The sequence below is a fragment of the Lepus europaeus genome, chromosome 8, assembly GCF_033115175.1.
Source record: "Lepus europaeus isolate LE1 chromosome 8, mLepTim1.pri, whole genome shotgun sequence".
Classification (NCBI taxonomy): Eukaryota; Metazoa; Chordata; class Mammalia; order Lagomorpha; family Leporidae; genus Lepus; species Lepus europaeus.
Genome location: NC_084834.1, coordinates 94,772,638 through 94,798,272, shown reverse-complemented (window position 1 = coordinate 94,798,272; position 25,635 = coordinate 94,772,638). Strand labels below are relative to the sequence as shown.

At 43.5% G+C, this 25,635-nt stretch overlaps 1 protein-coding gene across 2 annotated transcripts in view; it reads left to right on the top strand.

Annotated features, from left to right (window-relative positions):
- COPS4 (COP9 signalosome subunit 4) overlaps positions 1-25,635 on the top strand; it is a 46,469-nt gene that overhangs the window by 8,853 nt on the left and 11,981 nt on the right. For both annotated transcript variants that reach the window (XM_062199186.1, XM_062199188.1), the window contains exons 2-7: positions 3,869-3,948; positions 6,020-6,171; positions 7,461-7,564; positions 13,829-13,982; positions 14,155-14,305; positions 21,231-21,401. In XM_062199186.1, the coding sequence (XP_062055170.1) occupies positions 3,869-3,948; positions 6,020-6,171; positions 7,461-7,564; positions 13,829-13,982; positions 14,155-14,305; positions 21,231-21,401 (812 nt within the window). The remainder of the gene's footprint in view (positions 1-3,868; positions 3,949-6,019; positions 6,172-7,460; positions 7,565-13,828; positions 13,983-14,154; positions 14,306-21,230; positions 21,402-25,635) is intronic.

The following is a 25,635-nucleotide window of genomic DNA, read 5'->3' as shown; positions in this document are numbered from 1 at the left end:
TATGGGATGCAAATGTCCCAAGTGGCAGCTCACCTGCTGTACCAAGCTTCCACCCCAAACTCTACTTCTTTTTTCTTTTCTCTCTTTTCTTCTTCTTCTTCTTCTTTTTTTTTTTTTTTAAGATTTATTTATTTGAAAGACATAGAGATGGAAGGAAATAGTCTATCCACTGTTCATTACCGAAATGGTCACAACAGCCACGTTTGGATCAGGTGGAAGACAGGAACCAGGAACTTCATCCTAATTTCCAACATGCTTGGCAAGGGACGGCCCTTGGGCTATTTTTTGCTGCTCTCAGGCACATTAGCAGGAAACTGGCTTGGAAATGGAGCAGCCAGAACTTGAAATGACAGTCTCATAGAATGTCAGCATTGTGGTACAGCAGATTAAGCCACTGCACCACAATGCTGGTCCCTAAACTCTACCTCTTGACGTAAAGAGCTACCAAGTCATATTACAAAGGGACATAGATGGGTCCGGTGCCGTGGCACCGTGGGTTAATCCTCCGCCTGTGGTGCCGGCATCCCACATGGGCGCTGGATTCTAGTCCTGGCTAGCTCCTCTTCCAATCTAGCTCTCTGCTATGGCCTGGGAAAGCAGTGGAGGATGGCCCAGGTCCTTGGGCCCCTGAACCCACATGGGTTACTGGAAGGGAGCACCTGGCTCCTGGCTTCGGATCGGTGCAACTCCAACCGTTGCGGCCATTGGGAAGTGAACCAACGGACAGAAGACCTTTCTCTGTGTTTCTCCCTCTCACTGTCTATAACCACATCTCAAATAAACAAACAAAATCTTTAAAAAAAAAAAAAGGGACAGTGAGAACGTTATAGCTATTTTTGTAAATACTGCACCACATTATCCTGGTTGAACTTCACTGGTTTCTTGAATTAATGGATTGGATTCTTTCATCTGTCCTGAGAAGTTTTCAGCCTTATAGTTTTTTTTTTTTTTAATTTTCTTTTATTTTTTTTTTAAAGGATTTGTTTATTTGAAAGGTGGAGTTACAGAGAGGCAGAGAGAGAGAGAGAGAGGTCTTCTATCTTCTATCTGCTGGTTCACTCCTCTGATGGCTACAATGGCTGGAGCTGCGCCTATCTGAAGCCAGGAGCCAGGAGCTTCTTCTGGGTTTACCACGCAGGTGCAGGGGCCCACGCATTGAGCCATCTTCCACTGCTTTCCCAGGCCATAGCAGAGAGCTGGATAGGAAGTGGAGCATCTGAGAATTGAACTGGCGCCCATATGGGATGCCAGCACTGCAGGCAACAGCTTTACCTGCTACACCACAGTGCTGGCCCCTTAATTTTATTTTAAAGATTTATTTATTTATTTGAAAGAAAGAATGACAGAGCGAGAGCAAGCAATATCTTCTATCCACTGGTTCACTCATTCAGATGACTCCAACAGCCAGGTCTGGGCCATGCCAAAACCAGGAGCCAGGAACTCCATCGTGGTCTCCACATGGGTGATAGGGGCCCAAATACTTGGGTCATCATCCACTGTCTTGCCATGTGCATTAGCAGGAATTTGGATTGGAAATGGAGGAGCCAGGACTCAAACTGGCACTCTGACTTGTGATGCCGGCTTAACCTGCTGTGCCACAATGCCAACCCCTCCATTAACTTTTTTGTGTTAGTATTTTTTAGTTCTATAATTTCTAGTAGTTATTTTTTTCAAATGACATTTTTTATGGTTCCCAGTTTCTTGCTGAAACTTTAGAGCTTGTCTTTATCTCCATGAATATACAAACCATAATTTTGCCATACTCTTGTGACTCCAGTATTAGGTACCTGATCAGTGCTATTATCTGTTGCTTTTGCTGGCTATAGCTCATTTTGTCATGTGTCTTACTAATCTTGTTGGAAAATTATTTAAAATATATATTTGGAACCTATTGGGGGTCCAGAGTAGAGGATTTTCATTTTCTCTGTCAGGTCCCCACAAGTGGTCTAGGATCAAGACTTCAGCAGTTTTGGTTTACCAAGGTGATCCTTGGAATAGAATTTGTAACCTTAACCCCAAAGTGTTTCTTCCTTTGACAGGCAAGAAACTCAGATTCCCATTAGATCAGCTCTGTCAGTCTGCAAGCAATTGCAACTTGCCTCTCAGTGTTTCCAGCAGACTGGTAGGGAGCCCCAGAGCTGAGCCCACTGCTCCTCACTAAGTGCCGCCCTCTCTCTCCGGTCTTTCTAGTCAGATGCCTTCAGGCAGAAGCTGTGACTCACTCTGTTGTGCTCTTAATTCCCTCCCTGCTTTTTCTTCTTTCTCTTTCTTGTTGGGGTTTTTTGCTTTTTTTTTTTTTAAGATTGATTTATTTGAAAGGCAGACTTACAGAGAGAGAAGGAGAGAGAGAGATCTTCTAGCTGCTGATTTGCTCCTCAAATGGCCTCAATGGCTGGGGGCCAGCCAGACTGAAGCCAGGAACCTGGAACTCCATCTGGGTCTCCCAGGTGGGTGATAGGAACCCAAGCAATTGGGCCACCTTCTGCTTTCTTGGTGGTTAGCAGGGAGTGGTTTGAAGTGGAGCAACTGAGACTCAAACCAGTGCTCAATGGGATGCTCAGAAAACATTTGTTGATGATAAATGGATAGGACAAATGTAAAATTATGTAATTAATAAAATTTATCGCCTTCCCATCCTTTTTAGAGTGCAGATTTGAATCTTATGTGGTCATGTACATTAGGTTAATGGTTACTAGAGCTGAATGTAAATAAAAAATAAATAGGCATTGTCTGATAGCATAAGAAATGTTCTATCCATTCATGTACCTTGCTGGAATTTATTTTGCACACATGAACACATTGAATCACTAATATTTTCTTTTATTCGGCCTCTAGTGTTTGCTTTCATTGCCTAGTCAACACTGTCCTATTGTTAGTGACCCTAAATGCATTAGGTTCACAAGAGGAAAAGGCTTTGATTCACCTCAGGTAATGGTCTTATGTGTTCATGTAATCACAGTTGAAGGGATTAAAACTTTTAAGACAGTGGAAAGGATATTGAGTTTTACTTTAAATTCAAAACTGGGGACCAGCACAGCAGGTTAAGCTGCTGTCTGCAGTGTTGACATCCCATTTGGGCACCCGTTCGAGTCCTGGCTGCTCCACTTCTGATTGAGCATCCTCGCATATGTGCCTGAGAAAACGGTAGAAGATGGCCCAAGTGCTTGGGCCCCTGCACCTGTGTGGAAGACCTGGAAGAAGCTCCTGGCTCCTAGCTTCGTCCTGGCCCAGCCCTAGCTGTTGCAGCCATTTGGGGAGTAAACCAGCAGATGGAAGATTGGATTAATTGATCTCTCTCTCTCTCTCTCTCTCTCTCTTTCTTTCTGTCTCTCCTCCTCTCTCTGTAATTCTGACTTTCAAATAAATAAATATTTTAAAAAAATTTGAAACTTTAAAGGAAAAGTGGCACCCCCATTGGCCTGAGCTGAGCTGATCTGAAGCCAGGAGCCAGGAGCTTAATCTGGATCTCCCACATGGGTTCAGGGGCCCAAGGACTTGGGTCATCCTCCACTGCTTTCCCAGGCACATTAGCAGGGAACTAGATTGGAAGTGGAGCAGCTGGGACTTGAACCAGAGCTCATGTGGGAGGCTGGTGCTGCAGGCCAGGGCTTTAACCCACTGCGCCACAGCACCAGCCCCCCAACACACTCTTTCTTATGATGGGATTGTCAACTTAAAATTTGGTATGTACAACTGAAATCTAGAAGAAGTAGCATCTTAGAATTATAGATTTAGTAGTTCTTGTGATGGACTGGGAACACACACACACACACACACACAATATGGGATGTAGATATCCCAAACAAAGTCTTAATCAGTACACCAAATGCCCACTGCTGAACATTATTTTTATTTGGTATTATTTTAGGTATCGACAGATCCTGGAAAAAGCCATTCAGTTGTCTGGGGCAGAACAACTAGAAGCTTTGAAAGCTTTTGTGGAAGCAAGTAAGTAGAATGGAAATTCCATGATTTTTGCTATGTACCAGAAATTGTTTAAAGTGCTTTATATGTATTATTGTGAGATTGATGATATTGTTCTCATTTTACAGTTGAGAAGTTAAGTTTCTTTTTTTTTTTTAAGATTTATTTATTTTATTTGAAAGGGACAGTTACAGAGACAGAGGTAGAAAGAGAAACCTCTGTCCACTGTTTCATTCTCCAAATGGCTACAACAACCAGGGCTGGGCCAGGCTGAAGCCAGGAATCAGGAGCTTCTTCCGGGTCTCCCACATGGGTGCAGGTGCCCAAGCACTTAGGCCATCTTCTGCTGCTTTACCAGGTGCATTAGCAGAGCAGTGGGGACTCTAACCAGTGCCCATATGGCATGCCGGTGCTGTAGGTGTCTACTTAATCTGCTGTACCATGGTGCCGGGGCTCCCCTCCTGTTTCTTTTTAAAGATTTATTTTTTTATTTTGAAAGAGTTACAGAGAGAAAGGGAGAGACAGAGAGAGAACTCATCTCCTGGCTCATTCCCCAGTTGGCTGCATAGAGCGCTGCTGCACCAGGTGGAACCAAGAGCTTTATCTGGGTTTCCCACGAGTGGCAGGGGCCCAAACACTGAGGCCATCTTCCATTGCTTTCGCAGACACTTTAGCAGGAAGCTCGATTGGAATTAGGGCAGCTGGGACACAAACTGCTGCCCATCTGGGAGGCTGGCATTGCAGGTGGTAGCTTAACTTGCTACACCACAATACCAGTCCCAAGTTTCTTAAATTGTATGATTGGGAGTGGGCTGTGTGACACCAGAGCTTTCACTGTTAGTCACATACAACAATACCTTATAGATATCTATAAATGATGTTACTATATCTAGTATTGATTAAAGTTAAAATTGATTGTTTTAAATTTTTTTTAATATATATTTTTTCATTTATTTTTCAAATGCAGAGACAGACAGAGATCTTCCAATGCTGGTTGACTTCCCAGATGCCCATAACAGCCAGGGTTGAACCAGATAGGCCAGGAGCCTAGAACTCAATCCAGATTCCCCATGTGGGTGGTAGAGACCCAAGTACTTTAGCCATGATCTCCTGCCTCCCGGAATGTGCATTAGCAGGAGGTTGAATCAGAAATGGAGTAGTGGCCAGCGCCACGGCTCACTAGGCTAATCCTCCGCCTGCGGTGCCGGCACCCCGGGTTCTAGTCCCGGTTGGGGTGCCAGATTCTGTCCCAGTCACTCCTCTTCCAGTCCAGCTCTCTGCTGTGGCCCGGGAGTGCAGTGGAGGATGGCCCAGGTCTTTGGGCCCTGCACCCGCATGGGAGACCAGGAGGAAGCACCTGGCTCCTGGTTTCGGATCGGCACAGTGCGCTGGCCGCAATGTGCGGGCCGTAGCGGCCACTTAGGGGGTGAACCAACGGAAAAAAGAAGACCTTTCTCTCTGTCTCTCTCGCACTGTCTAACTCTGCCTGTCAAAAAAAGAAAGAAAGGAGGGAAGGAGGGAGGGAGGAAGGGAGTAAGGGAGTAGCTGGGATTCAAACCAAGTATCCATATGGGATGGAGGTTTCCCAAGCAGCAACTTAACTGCTATGTGCCTCCTTATGTGTTGCTTTTATTAGGAAAATACAAATGACACTAAGTATGCTGGCAGCACTTGCTTCATTTAAATTTCATGAAAATTATATCACTATTTTCTTCTTTTACTCTTTTTTGGAACTGGGTGGGGGATCAGCATACAAAGAAAGATGTAGGTGTTTCTGTGCCTTAATATTATAGAAAAATAAGAGAAAGGAATGGTATAAAAGTCTCGGTTATTAAATAAAACCTTTTCCCTGACATTTCTTTTGCTTAGAGAAGTTACAATATCTTTACTGTTTCAGTATAGTCAGAATGTAATCAAGTAATTCAGTGTAAGGAAACTTGATTTGTGACATGTTAGGGTATGGAATTCCTGGAATAACACATTGAAGGTTACACTAATACAGATATGTTTCCAGTATTAATTTTAGGTAAGGGTTGATTGCTTAATGAAAATTTATAAATTACTCATGTTTTCTTATCTCTTTCTTTTTAAACAGTGGTAAATGAGAATGTCAGTCTTGTGATCTCACGACAGTTGCTGACTGATTTTTGCACACATCTGCCTAACCTGCCTGATAGCACAGCCAAAGAAATCTATCACTTTACCTTGGAAAAGATCCAGCCTAGAGTCATTTCATTTGAGGAGCAGGTAAGAATCTAGAACAACAATTTTTGAACTTGAGATAGTGGCAGTTGCTTTGAGAATCTGATGCTATTAAATTCCTAATGGAGCCGGCGCCGTGGCTCAACAGGCTAATCCTCCGCCTTGCGGCGCCGGCACACCGAGTTCTAGTCCCGGTCGGGGCACCGATCCTGTCCCGGTTGCCCCTCTTCCAGGCCAGCTCTCTGCTGTGGCCAGGGAGTGCAGTGGAGGATGGCCCAAGTGTTTGGGCTCTGCACCCCATGGGATACCAGGATAAGCACCTGGCTCCTGCCATCGGATCAGCGCGGTGCGCCGGCCGCAGCGCGCTACCGCGGCAGCCATTAGAGGGTGAACCAACGGCAAAGGAAGACCTTTCTCTCTGTCTCTCTCTCTCTCTCACTGTCCACTCTGCCTGTCAAAAATAAAAAAATAAAATAAAATAAAATAAAAAATTCCTAATGGAGATAATCGTGCAATTTGATATTTGGTGAAATAGAATCTCAACCAGCATTTTTTGCTTTTAAAGATTTATTTTATTTGTTTGAAAGGCAGAGTTACAGAGAGAGAAAGGGAGAGACAGAGAGAGATCTTCCATCTGCTGGTTCACTCCTCAAATGGCTGCAATGGCCAGGGCTGGGCCTGGCTGAGGCCAGGAGCCAGTAGCTTCATCTGGATATCTCACATGGGTGCAGAGTCCCAAGCACTTAGGCTATCTTCTACTGCTTTCCTAAGTATATTAGTAGGGAGTTGGATTGGAAGTAGAGCAACCGGGACATGAACTAGAACCCATATGGGATGCTGGCATCACAAGCAGTGGCTTAACTCACTGTGCTACAGTGCTAGTCCTATCTACCACCATTTTACAGTGTAAAATCTAATAAATATTAGAATGTTTGCAATTCCACCTGACATTTGCCCATATATTAAAATTTGATCTTATAAGTCAAATATTACTCTTTAAACAGTTTTAAAAAGTCAGTATAAAAAATTGTTATTAGACTGCACACGGGAAACTTCAACATCCTATATGCAGAGACATAAAAGCAAATTTTAACATTTAAACTAAAATATTACCATAACTCACATTGCAGAAATACATTGTTTCAGTTCACTGCTTTGATATTATGTGAATGCGAAATTCATAGAAAAATTTGGGTGGTCTAGATAAACTTTGATTTGCCACCCTGTATGTTGAATGAGAGCATTGTCAAAATGGATTAGTTTATCATCTATTTATTTTAATTGATTAATGAGTTATGGTTGAAGTAATTTAACATGTATACCTTCTATTTCAGGTTGCTTCCATAAGGCAGCATCTTGCATCTATATATGAGAAAGAAGAAGATTGGAGAAATGCAGCCCAAGTGTTGGTGGGAATTCCTTTGGAAACAGGACAAAAGTATAGTAAATAGTGGATATTGAATGAATATATATACATATATATACACACATATAGGATATATAGTTATTTACCTACATTTTTTTCTTACATTCTAATACAGGAAAGAGATAAACAAGTTATAAGTAAATTTTGTAGTATGTTAAAAGATAAATGCTTAGTTACAGAGAAAAATAAGGGGAAAAGAGGGGACAGATTGAATATATCATTAAATTGGGTAGTAGAGTGGTCCTGATGTCACTTTCCTAAAGATTTGAAGGAGAGAGGGTAGTGGATTAGAGCTATTTGAGGGAAGCACATAACTGGCTACTCAGAGAGATGGTTAATGCAAAGGCCCTAAGATGGGAACATGTATTTTCAAGAAGAATAAGGAAGGGGCTGGCACTGTGACATAGTGGCTTAAGCTACCGCTTGCAGTGCCACATCCCATCTGGGTCTGGTTCAAGTCCTGGCTGTTCTACTTCTATTCCAGCTCTCTGCTAATGTGCCTGGGAAAGCAGTAGAAGATGGTCCAAGTGCTTGAGCCTCTGTACCCATGTGGGAGATCCAGAAGAGGCTCCTGTCTCCTGGCTTTGGCCTGGCCCAGCTCCAGCCAATGCGTCCATTAGGGGAGTAAGCCAGTGGATGGAAGATTCTTTCTCTCCCTTTCTCTCTGTAACTCTGACTTTCAAATAAAATAAATCTTTTTTATTATTATTAGTATTTTTAAAGATGTATTGATTTATTTGAAAGGCAGAGTTAGAGAGAGAGAGATCGATCTTCCATCTGCTGGTTCACTTCCCAAATGGCCATAGTGGCTGGAGCTGAGCCTATCTGAATCCAGGAACCAGGAGCTTCTTCCAGTATCCCATGTGGGTGCAGAGACCCAAGTATTTCTGCCATCTTCTTCTTTTATTTTTAAAAATTTATTTTATTTATTTGAAAGAATTACAGAGAAAGGTAGAAACAGAGAGAGAGAGAGGTCTTCCACCCGCTGGTTCACTCCCCAGATGGCTGCAATGGCCAGGGCTGCGCCAATCCGAAGCCGGGAGCTAAGAGCTTCTTCTGGATCTCCCACGTGGGTGCAGGGGCCCAAGGACTCGGGCCATGTTCTACTGTTTTCCCAGGGCATAGCAGAGAGCTGGACCAGAAGAGGAGCAGCCAGGACTAGAACCAGCGCCCAAATGAGATGCCAGTGCTTTCAGGCCAGTGCTTTAACCCGCTGAGCCACAGTGCTGGCCCCTGGGCTATCTTTTGCTGCTTTTCCCAGGCTGTTAGCAGGGAGCTGGATGAGAAGTGGAGCAGCCGAGACCTGAACTGGCGCTCATATGGGATACTGGTACTGCAGACAGTGGCTTTACCCACTACGTTTAAAGAATCATTCTGACTACTGGGTTGAGAAACTACAGGCAAGCAAGGATAGAAGTAGGGATATGCACTGACACAGAGGAGATGGAAGTTTTGAGAAAAATTGGGTTTTGGACATTTTTAAAAGATTTATTTATTTGAAAGCAGAGTTACAGAGAGAGGGATAGAGAGGGAGAGAGATCTTTCATCCTCTGGTTTTCTCCTCAAATGGGCGCAACCGCCATGACTGGGCCAGGCTGAGGCCAGGAGCCAGGAACTTTTTGCGAGTCTCCCACATGGGTGACAGGAGCCTACGGAGTCGGGCCATTTTCTGTTGCTTTCCCCAGGCTGTTTGCAGGGAGCTGGGTTGGAAGTGGATCAACCTGGATGGAACCAGTGCCCGAATGGGATGCCATGCTGGTGCTGCAGGCAGTGGCTTAACCCGCTGCACTACAGCGCCAGCCCCCTGGATATGTCTTTTAAAGTAGAAGGGCAGGCATTTGACATGGTTAAGCTGCTGCTTGGGATGCCCACATTGCATCTCAGAGTGCCTGGTTACAAGTTCCCGGCTATTTCATTTCTAATCCTGCTAATGTGTACTCTGGTGCAGGTGACTTCCCGAGTACTTGGGTCCCTGCCATCTGAGTAATGGACCCAGACTGAGTTCTGGGCTCTTGGATTCAGCCTGGCCCCTTCCGGTTGTTACCAGCATCTGGGAAGTGTGCCAGTGGATGAAAGATCTCTGTCAGTCCCTGCCTTTCAAATAAAATGAAAATAAATAAATGAAAATTAAAAAAGAGGTATAGAGTAAGGATACCTGATGGCTTAGATGTGGAATGTGCAACAAAGTCAAGATGAGTCCTGATTTTTGGCCTGAACAGTTGGAAAGATGGAGTTGCCATCTACTGGGTGAGAATAGGTTTTAGAGAAAGATCGAGTGTTCTATTTTGGACATATGATAATCAAGTGGAAATAAAGCCATTTGGCCAGATGAGACCCCAAAGGAGGAAAAGTGGAGGAGGATGTAGCATATATGAAGCATTGTCCTTTGAGGTAAGAAGAAAGCCAGAAGAATGTTTAGTGTCCTAGACCCCACATGATAGTGTATCAAGAAGCAGCAAGTGATCAGTTGTGCGGTGTTGGCCTCTCAAGTCATGTGAAGAATGAGGATTAATTACTGGCATTACTAATGTGGACACGATTGGTGACTTTAACAAGAGCTGTTTTAGTGGGATGGCAAGAGCCTGGTTGGAGTGGTTTAAGAGGTAGGAGGAGAAGAATGTGAGATAGTAGGGGCAACTTTTTGAGAAAAGTTTTCAAAAAAATGAGCAAAGAAACACAGAAGATGACAGTGGAGGTCAGGCTGAGATAATTTTCTTTATGATCCAGTGGAAGACAAAAATTTTATATTGGGGAATTAGAGAAAGGACCTTGCAGGAGTAGACAAGAAAGGAAGGAATCTAGTAGCGAGAGGGTTTAGATAGCAGCGAAGAAAGTTCATCCATGCCAGAGTTTCTCAACCGCACTACTCTTGGCATTCTAGCCTGGATAATAAGTTTTTTAAAATTTTATTTGAAAGAGTTACAGAGAGAAGTAAAGAGAGAGAGAGAGAGAGAAAGAGAGAGAGAGAGAGAGAGAAAGTCTTCTTTCTGCATGTTCTTTCCCCAAATGGCTGCAACAGCCAGGGCTGGGCCAGGCCAAAGCCAGGAGCTTCTTCTGGGTTTCCCATGTGGGTACAGGGGCCCAAGCACTTGGACCATCCTTTGCTGCTTTCCCACATGCATAAGCAGGGAGCTGGATCTGAAGTAGAATAGCTGGGATTCAACAGGCACCCATATGGATTCCTCGTGCTGCAGGCCGGGGCTTAACCTGCTGTGCCACAGTGCTGGTCCCTTTTTAAAATATCTATTTCGGGGCCGGCCCTGTGGTGCAGCAGGTTAATGCCCTGGCCTCAAGCACTGACATTCCATATGTGCACCAGTTCGAGACTCGGCTGCTCCACTTCCTGTCCGGCTCTCTGCTATGGCCTGGGAAAGTGGTGGAAAATGGCCCAAGTCCTTGGGTCCCTGCACCCACGTGGGAGACCCAGAAGAAGCTCCTGGCTCCTGGCTTTGGATCTGTGCAGCTCCAGCTGTCACGGCCAATTGGGGAGTGAACCATCAGATGGAAGACCTCTCTCTCTCTCTCTCTCTCTCTCTCTCTCTCTCTGTCTCTCCTCTCTCTGTATAACTCTGACTTTCAAGTAAAATAAATAAATCTTAAAAAATAAAAATATTTATTTCATTTATTTGAAAGACAGAGTTATAGAGAGAGAGAGAGAGCAGGGTCTTCCATCAGCTAGTTTACTCCCTGAATGCCTTCAAGGGCCGGAGCTTGGCCAGACTGAAGCCAGGAGCCAAAAACTTCTTCTGGGTCTCCACATGGGTGCAGGGGCCCAAGTACTTGGACCATCTTCCTCTGCTTTTTCCAGATCATTAACAGGGAACTGGATTGGAAGTGGTGCCCATATGGGATGCAGGTGCCGCAGGTGGCAGCTTAACCTGCTGTGCTATAACGCCAGCCCATAGACTTGATAATTCTTGTTGAATGGGCTATCCTGCATACTCTTAAATGTTTAGTAGCATCCAGGGACTCCGCCCTCTAGATACTAGTAATGCTTCCATCCTTGTTGTGACAATCAAGGATGTATATAGACATTGCCATGTGTTCCCTGGTGGGCAACCCTTGCCCCCTGCCCCTGGTAGTGATCTACAGTGACAGCTGGGAACACAGAGTAGATGCTGGCATATATTAGTGACATGGTGGTAGAGTTCGTATAAGTACTTTTTAGGAAAATCAGAACCAGAATCATCAGTTGAAAGTGTGGATGGGAGTGAGAGTTGTGAGGTTGAAGAGATACAAATGTGAGAAATAATCCCCTAGAACAGCAAATGGACTCCGTGTGTATAGTATGCTTGGCAGCATTCACAGCTCATTTGAAAGTTGTAGTGATGAAAATGAAATCAGTCAAATTGATACTGGAGAAAGTGAGATGGAAAGAAAAGTGAAAAAATTAAAGTGATAGTTTATAATGCTATTTATTTATTTATTTTGAAAGAATTATGGAAGGAGGAACAGGGAGTGGGCACTTTGATCTTCTGGTTCACTCACTTCCCAGATGATTGCAATGGCCAGGGGTGAGCTAGGCTAAAGCCAGGAGCCAGGAGCTTTACCTTGGTCTTCTATATGGGTGTCAGGGGCCCAAGGACTTGGGCCATCTTCTGCTTTCCCAAGCCATAGCAAAGAGCTGGATCAGAAGAGGAGCAGCCGGGTCTCAAACCAGCACCCATATGGGATGCTGACACTGCAGGCGGAGGCTTTACCTGCTACACCAGAGCACCGGCCCCAGCAACCAATTTATTAAAAAAAAAAAGCTTCATATGTAGATGTTGAGTTTTGCATTCCAAGGCCCTTGATAATTCATTTTTTGGTGGTAGTTTGAAAAGACTGGACTTTTTAAATTGCTTTGGTCTTTTTTTAAGAGAGAAGGAGAGAGAGAGAGAGAATTTCCCATCTGCTGATTCGGTCCCCAAAGGCCACAGTAACTAGGCTGAAGCCAGTAGTCCAGAACTCCATCTGGTCTCCCACATGGATGGCAAGGGCCCAAGTATTTGGACCATCTTCCACTGCCTTCTGAGGCACATTAGAAGGAAGCTGGATTGGAACCAGCACTCCAGTATGGGATGAGGGCATTTTAAGTGGCAGCTTAAAGGGTTTATTTTCTCTGAGGATTAATTTTTTAATGATGGAATTTTTTAATTAGATGAGGCCTTCATTATGCTTTCTTTGTATAGAATTTGACCACTATGACAAAGAAGAAAATGAAAATAAAAAACACTTCTAATTTTATTACCTGTAGATAACTGCAATTAATATTTTGATTTGTGTATAGAAATATATATTTAATAGTGTTGTGCATACTATTGTATCCAGTTTTTCTGCTTAACAAAAATACACAATGACTGTTAGCACATCATAATAATTATAATTGTATACTGTGCCACTACATCTTGAATACTATATACCATCATAGGTGATTTCATTTTTTTCCTATTATGGATATTTATAAATAACCTCAAATGTGAACATTCTTGTATATACTACACACATGTGGGTAGATCCCTGATTATCTTAATTTTCTAAAGGTAAAGTATAGTGATTTAAAGGTATTTATTTTAAATAATTCAAAGGAGGTTTAGCCGGCGCCGCGGCTCAATAGGCTAATCTTCCGCCTTGTGGCGCCGGCACACCAGGTTCTAGTCCCGGTTGGGGCACTGGATTCTGTCCCGGTTGCCCCTTTTCCAGTCCAGCTCTCTGCTGTGGCCTGGGAGTGCAGTGGAGGATGGCCCAAGTGCTTGGGCCCTGCACCCCATGGGAGACCAGGAGAAGCACCTGGCTCCTGCCTTCGGATCTGCATGGTGCGCTGGCCACAGTGCGCCGGCTGCGGCGGCTATTGGAGGGTGAACCAACGGCAAAGGAAGACCTTTCTCTCTGTCTCTCTCTCTCTCTCACTGTCCACTCTGCCTGTCAAAAAGAAACCAAACAAAGGAGGTTTAGAGAGCATATTGCAAAGTTGTTCTCTGGGAAGGCTATGCCCTTATACAGTCCCAGTAGTAGAATGTGATATGCACCTGAACTGGGAGTTGCTCTTTTAAGATCTTTGGTTTGTGATACTATATGAGGTTTAGAAGTGGCTAGGTTGTGATGTGATTAATGATGATAAAATGATAAAAATTCAGTGAAACTTATTTTGTTTCTCTACAATAGCATGCAATAAACATTTGGTTTCCTTATGTTAACAAAATATATATAAGGAAGACATAATGTATTTCCTATGATTTCTAAACATTTTCTTGATAAAAATATCGAGTCATTCTGTGTTTTTCTGTTATATTCTAGACAGTATAATGTAGATTATAAACTGGAGACTTACCTGAAGATTGCTAGACTCTATCTGGAGGATGATGATCCAGTCCAGGCAGAGGCTTACATAAATCGAGCATCATTGCTTCAGAATGAATCAACCAATGAGCAGTTACAGATACATTATAAGGTAACCGAGGAGCTGATTTGGAATTAATTGTTTTTGGAGAATCATACCTTTCTAAGATGCTCCAGAACATCTGATAAATGCTGTGATATAAGTATTTTAGAAATTCTCTGTTGCTTATTTTTGCTTTTGCTTTTTATTTTTTTTCCCTAATTGAAGCATTTTCCCCCTTTAGGTATGCTACGCACGAGTTCTTGATTATAGAAGAAAATTCATTGAAGCTGCACAACGGTACAATGAGCTCTCTTACAAAACAATAGTCCATGAAAGTGAAAGACTAGAGGCCTTAAAACATGCTTTGCACTGTACCATCCTAGCATCAGCAGGTAAACACCTAATTTATGCTTAAATGAACAGTTATCTTTGTCTTAATAACTTCATGTTGGTTGATGTTAGAAATCTAGCAAGGAACTATCCTTCAAAGGATGTTAATATAAAGTACTGTTGACTGCTCTGATCCCTCACAAAGATCTTGGGAATCTCCTTCAAAATTGTTGCTTTAGAGTTTCATTTTTCATCCTCGGGCCTCTTCTTAGTTGCTACCTCTAATCCCCACCTCCACAGGAAACTGGTTTAGATTAGTTTTGCCTACTGCTTGCTTAAATTTAACTACAAATCTTTTTTTTTTTTTTTTTTTGACAGGCAGAGTGGATAGTGAGAGAGAGACAGAGAGAAAGGTCTTCCTTTTTGCCCTTGGTTCACCCTCCAATGGCCGCTGAGACCGGCACATCGTGCTGATCCAAAGCCAGGAGCCAGGCGCTTCTCCCGGTCTCCCATGCGGATGCAGGGCCCAAGGACTTGGGCCATCCTCCACTGCCTTCCCAGGCCATAACAGAGAGCTGGCCTGGAAAAGGGGCAACTGGGATCGAATCCGGCGCCCCAACCGGGACTAGAACCCGGTGTGCCGGCGCCGCAAAGCGGAGGATTAGCCTGTTAAGCCACGGCGCCAGCCCAAATCTTTTTTTTTTAAAAGATTTATTTTATTTATTTGAAAGATAGAATTACAGAGAGAGGTAGAAACAGAGAGAGAGAGGTCTTCTACCCGCTGGTTCACTCCCCAGATGGCCGCAACAGCTGGAGCTGCTCCAATCTGAAGCCAGGAGCCAGGAGCTTCTACTGGGTCTCCCATGTGGGTGCAGGGGCCCAAGCACTTGGGCCATCTTCTACTGCTTTCCCAGGCCATAGCAGAGAGCTGGATAGGAAGAGGAGCACCCAAGACTAGAGCTGGCGCCCATATGGGATGCTGGTGCTTCAGGCTAGGGCTTTAACCCGCTGTGCCACAGCACTGGCCCCTGTTTGTTTTTTAAAGATTTATTTATTTTTTTGAAAGTTAGACTTACCGACAGAAAGGGAGAGACAGAGAAGAGAGATCTTTTATCCACTGGTTCACTCCCCAGATGCTTGCAACTGGCAGCACTGGGTCAGGCTAAAGCCAGGAGCCAGGAGCTTCATCTGAGTCTCCCACATGGGTGGCAGGGGCACAAACACTTGGGCCATCTTTTGCTGCTTTTCCCGATGCTATTAGCAGAGAACTGGATGGAAGTGGGGCAGCCGGGACACAGACTGGCACCCATATAGGATGCTGGCATCACAATCAGCGGCTTTACCTGCTGTGCCACAGTGCTGGCTCCTTACCTGTAAATCTTTTTTTTGTTTTTTTTTTAAATTTTTAAAATTTTTAAAATTTTTTAAAAATTATTTTTGACAAGCAGAGTGGACAGTGAGAGAGACAGAGAGAAAGGTCTTCCTTTGCCGTTGGTTCACCCTCCAATGGCCGCCACGGTAGGCGCACTGCGGCCTGCGCACCACGCTGATCCGAAGGCAGGAGCCAGGTGCTTATCCTGGTCTCCCCATGGGGTGCAGCGCCCAAGCACTTGGGCCATCCTCCACTGCACTCCCTGGCCACAGCAGAGAGCTGGACTGGAAAAGGGGCAACCGGGACAGAATCCGGTGCCCCAACCGGGACTAGAACCCGGTGTGCCGGCGCTGCAAGGCGGAGGATTAGCCTGTTGAGCCACAGCACCGGCTTACCTGTAAATCTTAATCCATTTGGATTTATTTAGCATATGGAATGGAATAAGGGTTTAACTTTTTTTTTCCTAAATGGCTTGTCATTTGACCCAACATCCTTTATAGACTAATTCATTGTTTTTTACCTATTGATTTAAAACACATTATAGATTTCTTTATTCAGTATTCTGTTCCATTAGCTAACTTATTTTTTTATGAATATGCTAGTACTAAGCTCCTTAATTCATTATAACTTTATAATATTTATTAACATATAGCAAGCTTACTTCCCCTTCATTACTCTTTTTTTATTATTCATAATTTTACTGGTATTTTGTCATATTTGCTTTTCTTTCTGTATTTGTCTCATTTTTTGATATGTCATTTTAAAGTAAGTTGTAGGCCATTATGACATTCCTTTCTTACATAGTCATGTACCACTTAGCAATGTTTCAGTGTGCAGGTAGGATGGTGGTCCCATAAGATTAAATTACTTAGTGACATCAGAGCTGTCTTCGATTCTATAGGTACAAAATTGCCTAATGGGGCATTTCTGAGAATGTATCACCATCCTTAAGTGACACCTGGTTGTATATCATAATTTTTACATATTTTCAATGCCTGATCATCCCTAAGAAAGTTAGCTGTGATCCTTCTGTATAATCTACTATCTGTTCTATATTCTTAGAGCCCTAGTTGCCTTAGAAATATCTTTTATTTATTTATTTTTAAAGAGATTTTATTTATTTATTTGAAAGGCAGAGGAAGAGAGCGAAAGAGTGAACCATCTGGTTCACTCCCCAGATGGCCGCAATGGCTGAAGCTGGGCCAGGCTGAAGCCAGGAGCCTGGAGTTTCTTCCAGGTCTCTCACATGGGTGCAAGGGCCCAAACACTTGGACCATCTTCCACTGTGTTCCCAGGCCATTTGCAGGGAGCTGAATCAGAAGTGGAGCAACCAGGACTTGAACTGGCACTCATATGAAATGCCAGCATTGCCGATGGTAGATTAGCCAAGCTGAAGCCAGGAGTTTTTTCCAGATCTCCCGTGTGGGTAGCAGAAGCCCAAGCACTTGGCCATCATCTGCTGCTTTCCCAGGCACATTATCAGGGAACTGAATGGGAAGTGGAACAACCAGGACTCAAACTGGTGCCTATATGAGATACTGGCATCGCAGGAAGTGGCTTATCCTATGTGCTACAATGCTGGCCCTAGGAATATCTTTTGTAGTTGCCCCCTGAACAAGGCGAACAAGTTTGTACATGGCATGCCTCTTTAGACTCTTATTTTAGAAAAGTTTCATGACTTTAAAAATAATACTGCCTTTTTTTTTTTTTTTTTTTTTTTTTTTTTTTTATTTTTGACAGGCAGAGTGGACAGTGAGAGAGAGAGACAGAGAGAAAGGTCTTCCTTTTGCCGTTGGTTCACCCTCCAATGGCCGCCGAGGTAGCGCGCTGCGGCCGGCGCACCGCGCTGTTCCCATGGCAGGAGCCAGGGGCTTATCCTGGTCTCCCATGGGGTGCAGAGCCCAAACACTTGGGCTATCCTCCACTGCACTCCCTGGCCACAGCAGAGAGCTGGCCTGGAAGAGGGGCAACCGGGACAGGATCGGTGCCCCGACCGGGACTAGAACCCGGTGTGCCGGCGCCGCAAGGCGGAGGATTAGCCTGTTGAGCCACGGCGCCGGCCAATACTGCCTTTTTTTAAAAATAAATAATTCAAAGAAGTTGTATAGAATGCCTTTCATCATAGATTTGTCTAATATATGTTGTTTACTTATTCTTTGATCATGTATTTCTTATGAACTGGAGGTTAGGTCAGACTCAGGATAAAATTTTTCCTTTTTTTTTTTTTTTTTTTTTTTTAGAAAAGATTGATATATTTGAAAGGGTTACAGAGAGAGAAGGGAGGGGGAGAGAGCACGTGAGAGCTTTCAATCTGTTTTAATCCCCAGATAGCTGCAATAGCCAGGGCTGCTTAAGGCCAGAGCCAAAGCTAGGAGCTTCATGTGGATCTCCACATGGGTGCAGGGACCCAAGTACTTGGGCCATCTTCTCATGCTTTTCCCAGGCCATTAGCAGGGAGCTGGATAGGAAGTGGAGCAGCTGGGACTTGAACTGGCAACCCATATGGGATGTCGGCATTGCAGGTGGCGGCCTAACCCGCTGTGTTACAAGGGCTCCAGGATAAAAAATTTCTAGGAAGAATGCATCAGAGTGCCATGAACTTTGAATTGCATCACATCAGAGGTGTATCACAGTAGTGATGCTGTTCGGTCATCTGGTTAAGGTGGACTCCATGGAAAAGGTACATTTTCCTTTTTGCATTGAGTAAATAATTTAGGGGTGCTGCTTAGATGCTCTTCAGAAATCTTATTTACCACTCCTTTCACATAACTTGTCTGAATCCTTCATTATATTGAATGATGCAAAATGGTGATTTATTAAGTCATTTCTTCTGCATGAGCTTCTCTTTTTATTTCCCTTCCCCCTTTTTTTCTTAGTATCACTATGTACTCTTTTTCTGCTTATTTTCCTGTGATACACTGAAAGTGTGTAGCTTGATGAGTTTTCACAAATTGAACACCTCCATGTAACAAGCATCCAGAACAGGAAACAAAATATTACTGACATCCCAAAAGCCGCCTTCATGCTTTCTGTTAGTCACTAGTCTCAACTCTCCCTCCACCCCTTCTCGAGAGCAATCACTAGTATGTTAGTTTGGCCTGCTTCTTGTTTTTATATAAATGAAATCATATCATGTATTATTGATTTGTTTAAAAAAGGTTATTTATTTATTTGAAAGAGAAAGGGAGAATCAGAGAGAGAGAGAGAACCTTCGATCTGCTGGTTCACTCTCCAGATGGCTACATTGGCCAGGGCTTGGCCAGGCTGAAGCTAGGAGCTTTTTCTAGGTCTCCCATGTGGGTGGCAGGGGCCCAAGTACTTGGGCCATCTTCCATTGCTTTTCCTAGGCCATTAGAGAGGACTAGATTGAAAATGGAGCCTCTGGGACTTGCACTGTGCCTGTATTGGATGCCAGAACTACAGACAGTGGCTTTACCTGCTACACCACAATGCTGCCTCTTGATTTTTTTTTTTGTTCAACTTTATGAATTCATTCATATTGTCTTTTTTTTTTTTTTAACAGGCAGAGTGGACAGTGAGAGAGAGAGAGAGGCAGAGAGGAAAGGTCTTCCTTTGCCGTTGGTTCACCCTCCAATGGCTGCCACGGCCGGTGCGCTGCAGGCGGCGCACCGCGCTGGTCCAAAGGCACGAGCCAGGTGCTTCTCCTGGTCTCCCATGGGGTGCAGGGCCCAAGCACTTGGGCCATCCTCCACTGCCTTTCCGGGCCATAGCAGAGAGCTGGCCTGGAAGAGGGGCAACCGGGACAGACTCCGGTGCCCCGACTGGGACTAGAACAAGGCGGAGGATTAGCCTGTTGAGCCATGGAATTCATTCATATTGTTACATGTGCTTATATTTTCTTCATTTTCATTGTTATGTGATGTTAATTATATAATAAACCACAATATGTTTACCCTACTGCATTTGGGTAATAGTTCTATAATAGAACATTCTTCTAGAGTTATTTATCCAGTATGATAGAATAAATTATAATTGTTATTCTTTTTTTAATGCTCAAAATTTCACAAATATGATGAAGTCATATTTTTTGACACGCCTCTCCCCTCCCCCCATCAGCCATTGAAAGCCTGCCTGCATTCTAGCTTGAGAAGATGCCTAAGGCTCATCTTATATTTTCCCTGCCCCATGCTTATAGTCACCTATTTTTCAAGGATTCCCTAAATTCATTTTAATGGGTTACCAAGAAGAGAAGCTAGATATGCTTGTAAATACAGGGTGTCATTACAGTTAGATTCTTTCAACACATAGAGTTAAAAATATATTTAAAGAGCAAAAGTTTGTTGATAGTATTCCTATTAGTTCAGATGTTTTATGCCATCCATTGTCTTGTAAAGACCCTTGAAAGTATAAATTAAAACTGACTATTTAAGTTCTTATGAGAGAAATACTTATCTTTAATGAATTTTTTATGGGGCCTGCACTATGGCTAAGCAGGTTCAGCCACCACCTGCAGTGCGGGTATCCCATGTGAGTGCTGGCTCGAGTCCCAGTTGCTCCTCTTCCAATCCAGCTCTCTACTAATGTGCCTGGGAAGGCAAGGAAAATGGCCCAAATGTTTGGGTCCCCATACCATGTGGGAGACCCAGAAGAAGCTCCTGGGTTCTGGCTTCAGATTGGCCCAGCTTTGGCTGTTGCAGCCATTTGGGGGGTGAATCAGTAAGTGGAAGATCTTTCTTTATCTTTCTCTCTCTCACACACTCGCTCTGAAACTCTGCCTTCAAATTAAATAAATCTTTAAAAAAAATTAAATTTTTATATTGAAAAATAATGCATACCCATTGCAGGAGTACAACTAAGAAGAAAATTGTAATCATACGTTCTTTGAATCACTTGTAACATTTTGGAGTGTGTCCTGGCTTTCCATATGAATTTGCAGTTGACTCTCATTGTCTGCAGATTCCATGTTTGCATATTTACCTACCTGAAAACTTCCTAGTAACCCCGAAGGCAATAGTTGCAGTGCTTTCACAGCCGTTTGCAGACATGTGCAGAGGGGCAACAAATCTGAATTACCTGATGTGTATGTTTCCACTTGAGGTTAAACCTGTCAGTACTCTGCCTTTTTGTTTCAGCTTTCATACTGTAAACAGGTTTCCTTCTTGTGATCTATTTAATATCATGTTCTCCACATTTTTGGATTTTTATTGGTAATTTCACTGTTTAAAATGGCCCCAAATCATAGTGCTAAAGAGCTGTCTGCTGTTCTTAAGTGCAGGAAGTCTGTGATGTGGAGATAATACATGTGTTAGGTAAGTGTCATTTAGGTACATGTTACAATTAGGCCATGAACTCAATATTAATGAATCAACAGTATTTGTTAAGTAAGGTGTCTTTAAACAAGAAAACATGTAAGTCAAGGTTACAGGTTGGTTGATAAAAATATTGTGACCAGAGAGGTTCACAGGAACCTAATTTCCCAAAAGGGCAGAAGTTGATCATTTGCTAATTTGGTGTTAGCAGTGGCTTTCTGGGACATAATTACCAGGAATCATAAGTAGTGACTGCATATTTTAAGGCAGAAATGGGCTCATCAGATAGATTGTTTTTCACTGGAGGAACACTGAAAATGTTTGATGCTCATCTGTTTCCCCTAGGACAGCAGCGTTCTCGAATGCTCGCTACTCTTTTTAAGGATGAAAGGTGCCAGCAACTTGCTGCTTATGGAATCCTAGAGAAAATGTACCTAGATAGGATCATCAGAGGAAATCAGCTTCAAGAGTTTGCTGCCATGCTGATGCCTCACCAAAAAGCAACTACAGCGGATGGTAATACTTGTGTCTCATTCACATGTTATAATAAATATTTAGGTACAGGCTATTGGAAAGTATGTTAAATTAGAAGTGTACTGCTGTCTTTATTTCTGTTTAACACTTTGTGACTGAAGGTAAGTGACATACACAGACTTAGGCTTGCAGTGTAAAAACAGTCCTATTGAAAAACATTTGTGAACTTATATATTTTGGGGCTGGTGGTGTGGTGTGGCAGGTTTTAAGCCACTGCCTACAGTGCCAGCATCCCATATGGGCACCGATTCAAGTCCCGTCCACTCCACTTCTGATCCATCTCCCGGCTAATGTGCCTAGGAAAGCAGCGGAGGATGGCCCACGTGTTTGGGTCCTTGCTCCTACATGGGAGACTAGGAAGAAGCTCCTGGCTCCTGGCTTTGGCTTGGCCCAGCCCCAGCCATTGCGGCCTTTTAGAGAGTAAATCAGTGGATGAAAGATCGCTTTCTCTCTGTCTCTCTCTCTCTGTAACTTTTTCTTTTTTTTTTTAATTTAGTTTTATTTATTTATTTATTTATTTGGACAGGCAGAGTGGACAGTAGAGGGAGACAGAGAGAAAGGTCTTCCTTTGCCGTTGGTTCACCCTCCAATGGCCGCCGCGGTAGGCGCGCTGCGGCCAGCGCACCGCGCTGTTCCGATGGCAGGAGCCAGGTGCTTCTCCTGGTCTCCCATGGGGTGCAGGGCCCAAGCACTTGGGCCATCCTCCACTGCACTCCCTGGCCACAGCAGAGAGCTGGCCTGGAAGGGGGGCAACCGGGACAGAATCGGTGCCCTGACCGGGACTAGAACCTGGTGTGCCGGCACCGCAAGGCGGAGGATTAGCCTAGTGAGCCACGGCGCCGGCTTCTCTGTAACTTTTTCAAATAAACAAATAAATCTTTAAAAAAAAAGAAAGTAATACATTTTTTGGAGACTAAGCTGAAAAATTATATACTGTGCTAATGGTGTTTTTTTTTTTATAAACTCAAACCATCTATAAGTTACTTAATCTTAATCATCAAATTATAACAGCATAGTTATTCAGTTCTATTTTAGATAGAACACAATTTGGCATAATAGTTTGTCCAGGGTTACTCAGGGTTAAGTGTTGCCAATAAGAAAAAAACTTGATGTCATATTTCCTGGTGAAAGGATGAATTTTCTTAGGTCAGACTGCGTTTCCTATGAAAGACATTTTCAATAGTTGCTTGTTTATAACATTAATGATTTTATGTGTGCCTGTCTACAGAGGTTATAAAGTGGGTTTTGACAACAGTAGTAGACATTCAGAAACATGGGAACAACCAAGATAAATAAGCAGATCTGTTAGACTCACTGCCTTGGGATTATCATATATGCAAGAGAAATTAGCTGTAAAGAGACATTTAGGTAGAGGTTAGCTGAAAGATATACACTTCATCCAATTTTACTCTCTTTTGTTTAATTTCATTTAATTTTACTTTAATGAGTAGCCCAGGTATTGACCATGTCCCACACTGAAGCGAGCGAGAGAGAGCAAGAGCGAGAGCGAGAGAGAGAGAGAGAGAGAGATGTTCCATCCGCTGGTTCACTTCCCAGGTGGCCGAAGCAGCCAGAGCTGTGCCAGTCCAAAGCCAGGAGCCAGGAGCTTCCTTCAGGTCTCCCACGCTGGTGCAGGGGCCCAAGCACTTGGGCCATCTTCTACTGCTTTCCCAGGCCGTAGAAGAGCTGGATCGGAAGTGGAGCAGCCAAGTCTTGAACCAGCGTCCATATGGGGTGCTGGCACTGCAGGCAGTGACTTTACCTGCTACCCCACAGCGTTGGCCCCAAGATGTATATTATTAAAATACTGCATAGGGCTGGAGTTGGGCCAATCCAAAGCCAGGAGCCTGGAACTTCTTCCAGGTCTCCCATATGGGTGCGGGGGCCCAAAGACTTGGACCATCTTCCACTGCTTTCCCAGGTGCATTAGCAGGGAGCTGGATTAGAAGAGGATCAGATGGAAGACCTTTCTCTCTGTCTCTCTCTCACTGTCCACTCTGCCTGTCAAAAAAAAAGAGGATCAGAAGAGGAGGAGCTGGGACTTAAACCAGGCACTCTGAAACAGAATACAGGTGTCCCAAGTGGAGACTTAGCCACTGTACCAAATATCACCCCTCCCCTCCTTTTTTTTTGGAAGATAGAGAAACAGACAAATAGAAAGAAAAAACTCCCTTCCAGTGGTACACTTCCCAAAGGCCTACAACAGGTCCTGGCTGGGATCAGAGCCAGGAACCATAAGCTCAATCCAGGTCTTCCAAATGGAGTAGCAGGAACCTGATAACTTGAGCCATCACTGCTACTTCCCATTATGCTGGCCTCTGTATTCCTTTTCTTTAACTGTGGTTAAAAAAAAGAAGCATGTCTATTTTCGGTTACTTTTTACCACAGAGTAATTTATAAAGAGTCGAGATTTATTGACCTCACAGTTCTGCTACATGGGAAGTCCAAATCTATGGTGCTAGCATCTGCTCAGCACCAGGTGAAGGCCTTCTTGTTGCATCACAAAATGATCCACTCCCTTGATAACTCTTGAATCTGTGCCCACAAAGAGCTGTCATAATCCAGTAATCCCCCAAAGGTCCCGCCTTTCAAATACCATTAATGCAGGACTTTGGGGAATTAAGTTACCAACATCCAAGGGCATACCCAAACCACAGCAATGCATAATATAAACAATACCAGTGTAACCATTCTTAGGCATGCAGTTCAGTGGTGCCTTCCTCCCTCACCACTGTTCCTCTCCAAAACTTTCTTATCTTCTCATGCTGAAACTATACACATGAAACAAAATCACCTTATTCCCCACTTCTGTCAGCCTGCAGTACTGTTTATTGAGATGGAGTAGACTGAGAAAAGAATAGACTTGAAGGGGGAAGTCCTTTTTGAACATGTTAAATTTGATATGTTTATGGGGCAGGTGCCGTGGCACAGTAGGTTAATCCTCCGCCTGCGGTGCCGGCATCCCATATGGGCACCGATTCTAGTCCCGGCTGCTCCTCTTCCAGTCCAGCTCTCTGCTGTGGCCTGGGAAGGCAGTAGAAGATGGCCTAAGTGCTTGTTCCCTGCACCCACATGGGAGACTGGAAAGAAACACCTGGCTCATGGCTTCGGATTGGTGCAGCTCTGGCCGTTGCAGCTATTTGGAGAGTGAACCAACGGAAGGAAAACCTTTCTCTGTTTCTCCCTCTCACTGTCTGTAACTCTACCTCTCAAATAAATTTAAAAAAAAATCTAAAAAAAAAATTTGATATGTTTATAAAATGTCCAAGTAGAGGTGTTATTTAGATAGTTGGGTATGAGTCTGAGCTCAAGAGAGATTTGGCTTAGAAATATGAGGGTACTTTTAAAAAGTTTGTAGAAAATGGAATTAAAAGATATGTTAATTTGGTGCAAAATGTTTTGAAATCCATGCATAGTTTTTTCACAATACACATTTTCTGTGAGCTTCTTGAAGACCCTATTTGATCATCATCAGCATATTGGTAATTTTGAGATAATGTAGGAAGAAAGAATAAACAGAAGTATAAAATGGAGCACTCTAATTTTTGAGGTAAGGAAAATAAGAAGGAACCAGCAAAGGAAACTGGGAGGTGGGAGTTAAGAAAAACACTAGATTACGAGCGGCACTCTGGAAAAGTAATGACAGGGCACTGTAAGAAACACGGGTTCTCGGAGTATGTCTCTTGAAGTCCTGAGCTGTATTGTCCCCAGCACCTATCCTGGCATCTGGACTATAGTAATGGTGAGTGCGCAGCAGAAAACCCTGTAAGCTGAGTGAGCCCACCGGCCTAATGCCGTCAGTGTGGGCCTTCGTCTGAAACCTCAGTAAGTGCTGGACTGCCTCACCTGAAGGGGAGTTCTGTGCCTCATATCTCAAGAAGGCTGGCTGCTCCCACCTTCTGGACATTTCTTGCATTTGCATTACAGTAAGGTGCTTGTGGAGTGCCCAAAATAATAGCCATCAGGGACTTTATCAAGCTGACAGGATAAATTGCTTGTAGCAAGAAAATGAAAGGTAATGAATTTGATAGCCCAAAGAAGCAAACCCCAAGTCCAGAGTGTTAAATCCATTCATCAGTTACTTGCTAATCACTCATTTTCTGAATGTGCTATTTTTTTAAGTTAACTATTAATGAGACAGTATATATAAACCATTTTGATTACTTTTTTTAAAGAAAGCTTTTATTTAATCAATACAAATTTCATAGATACAGCT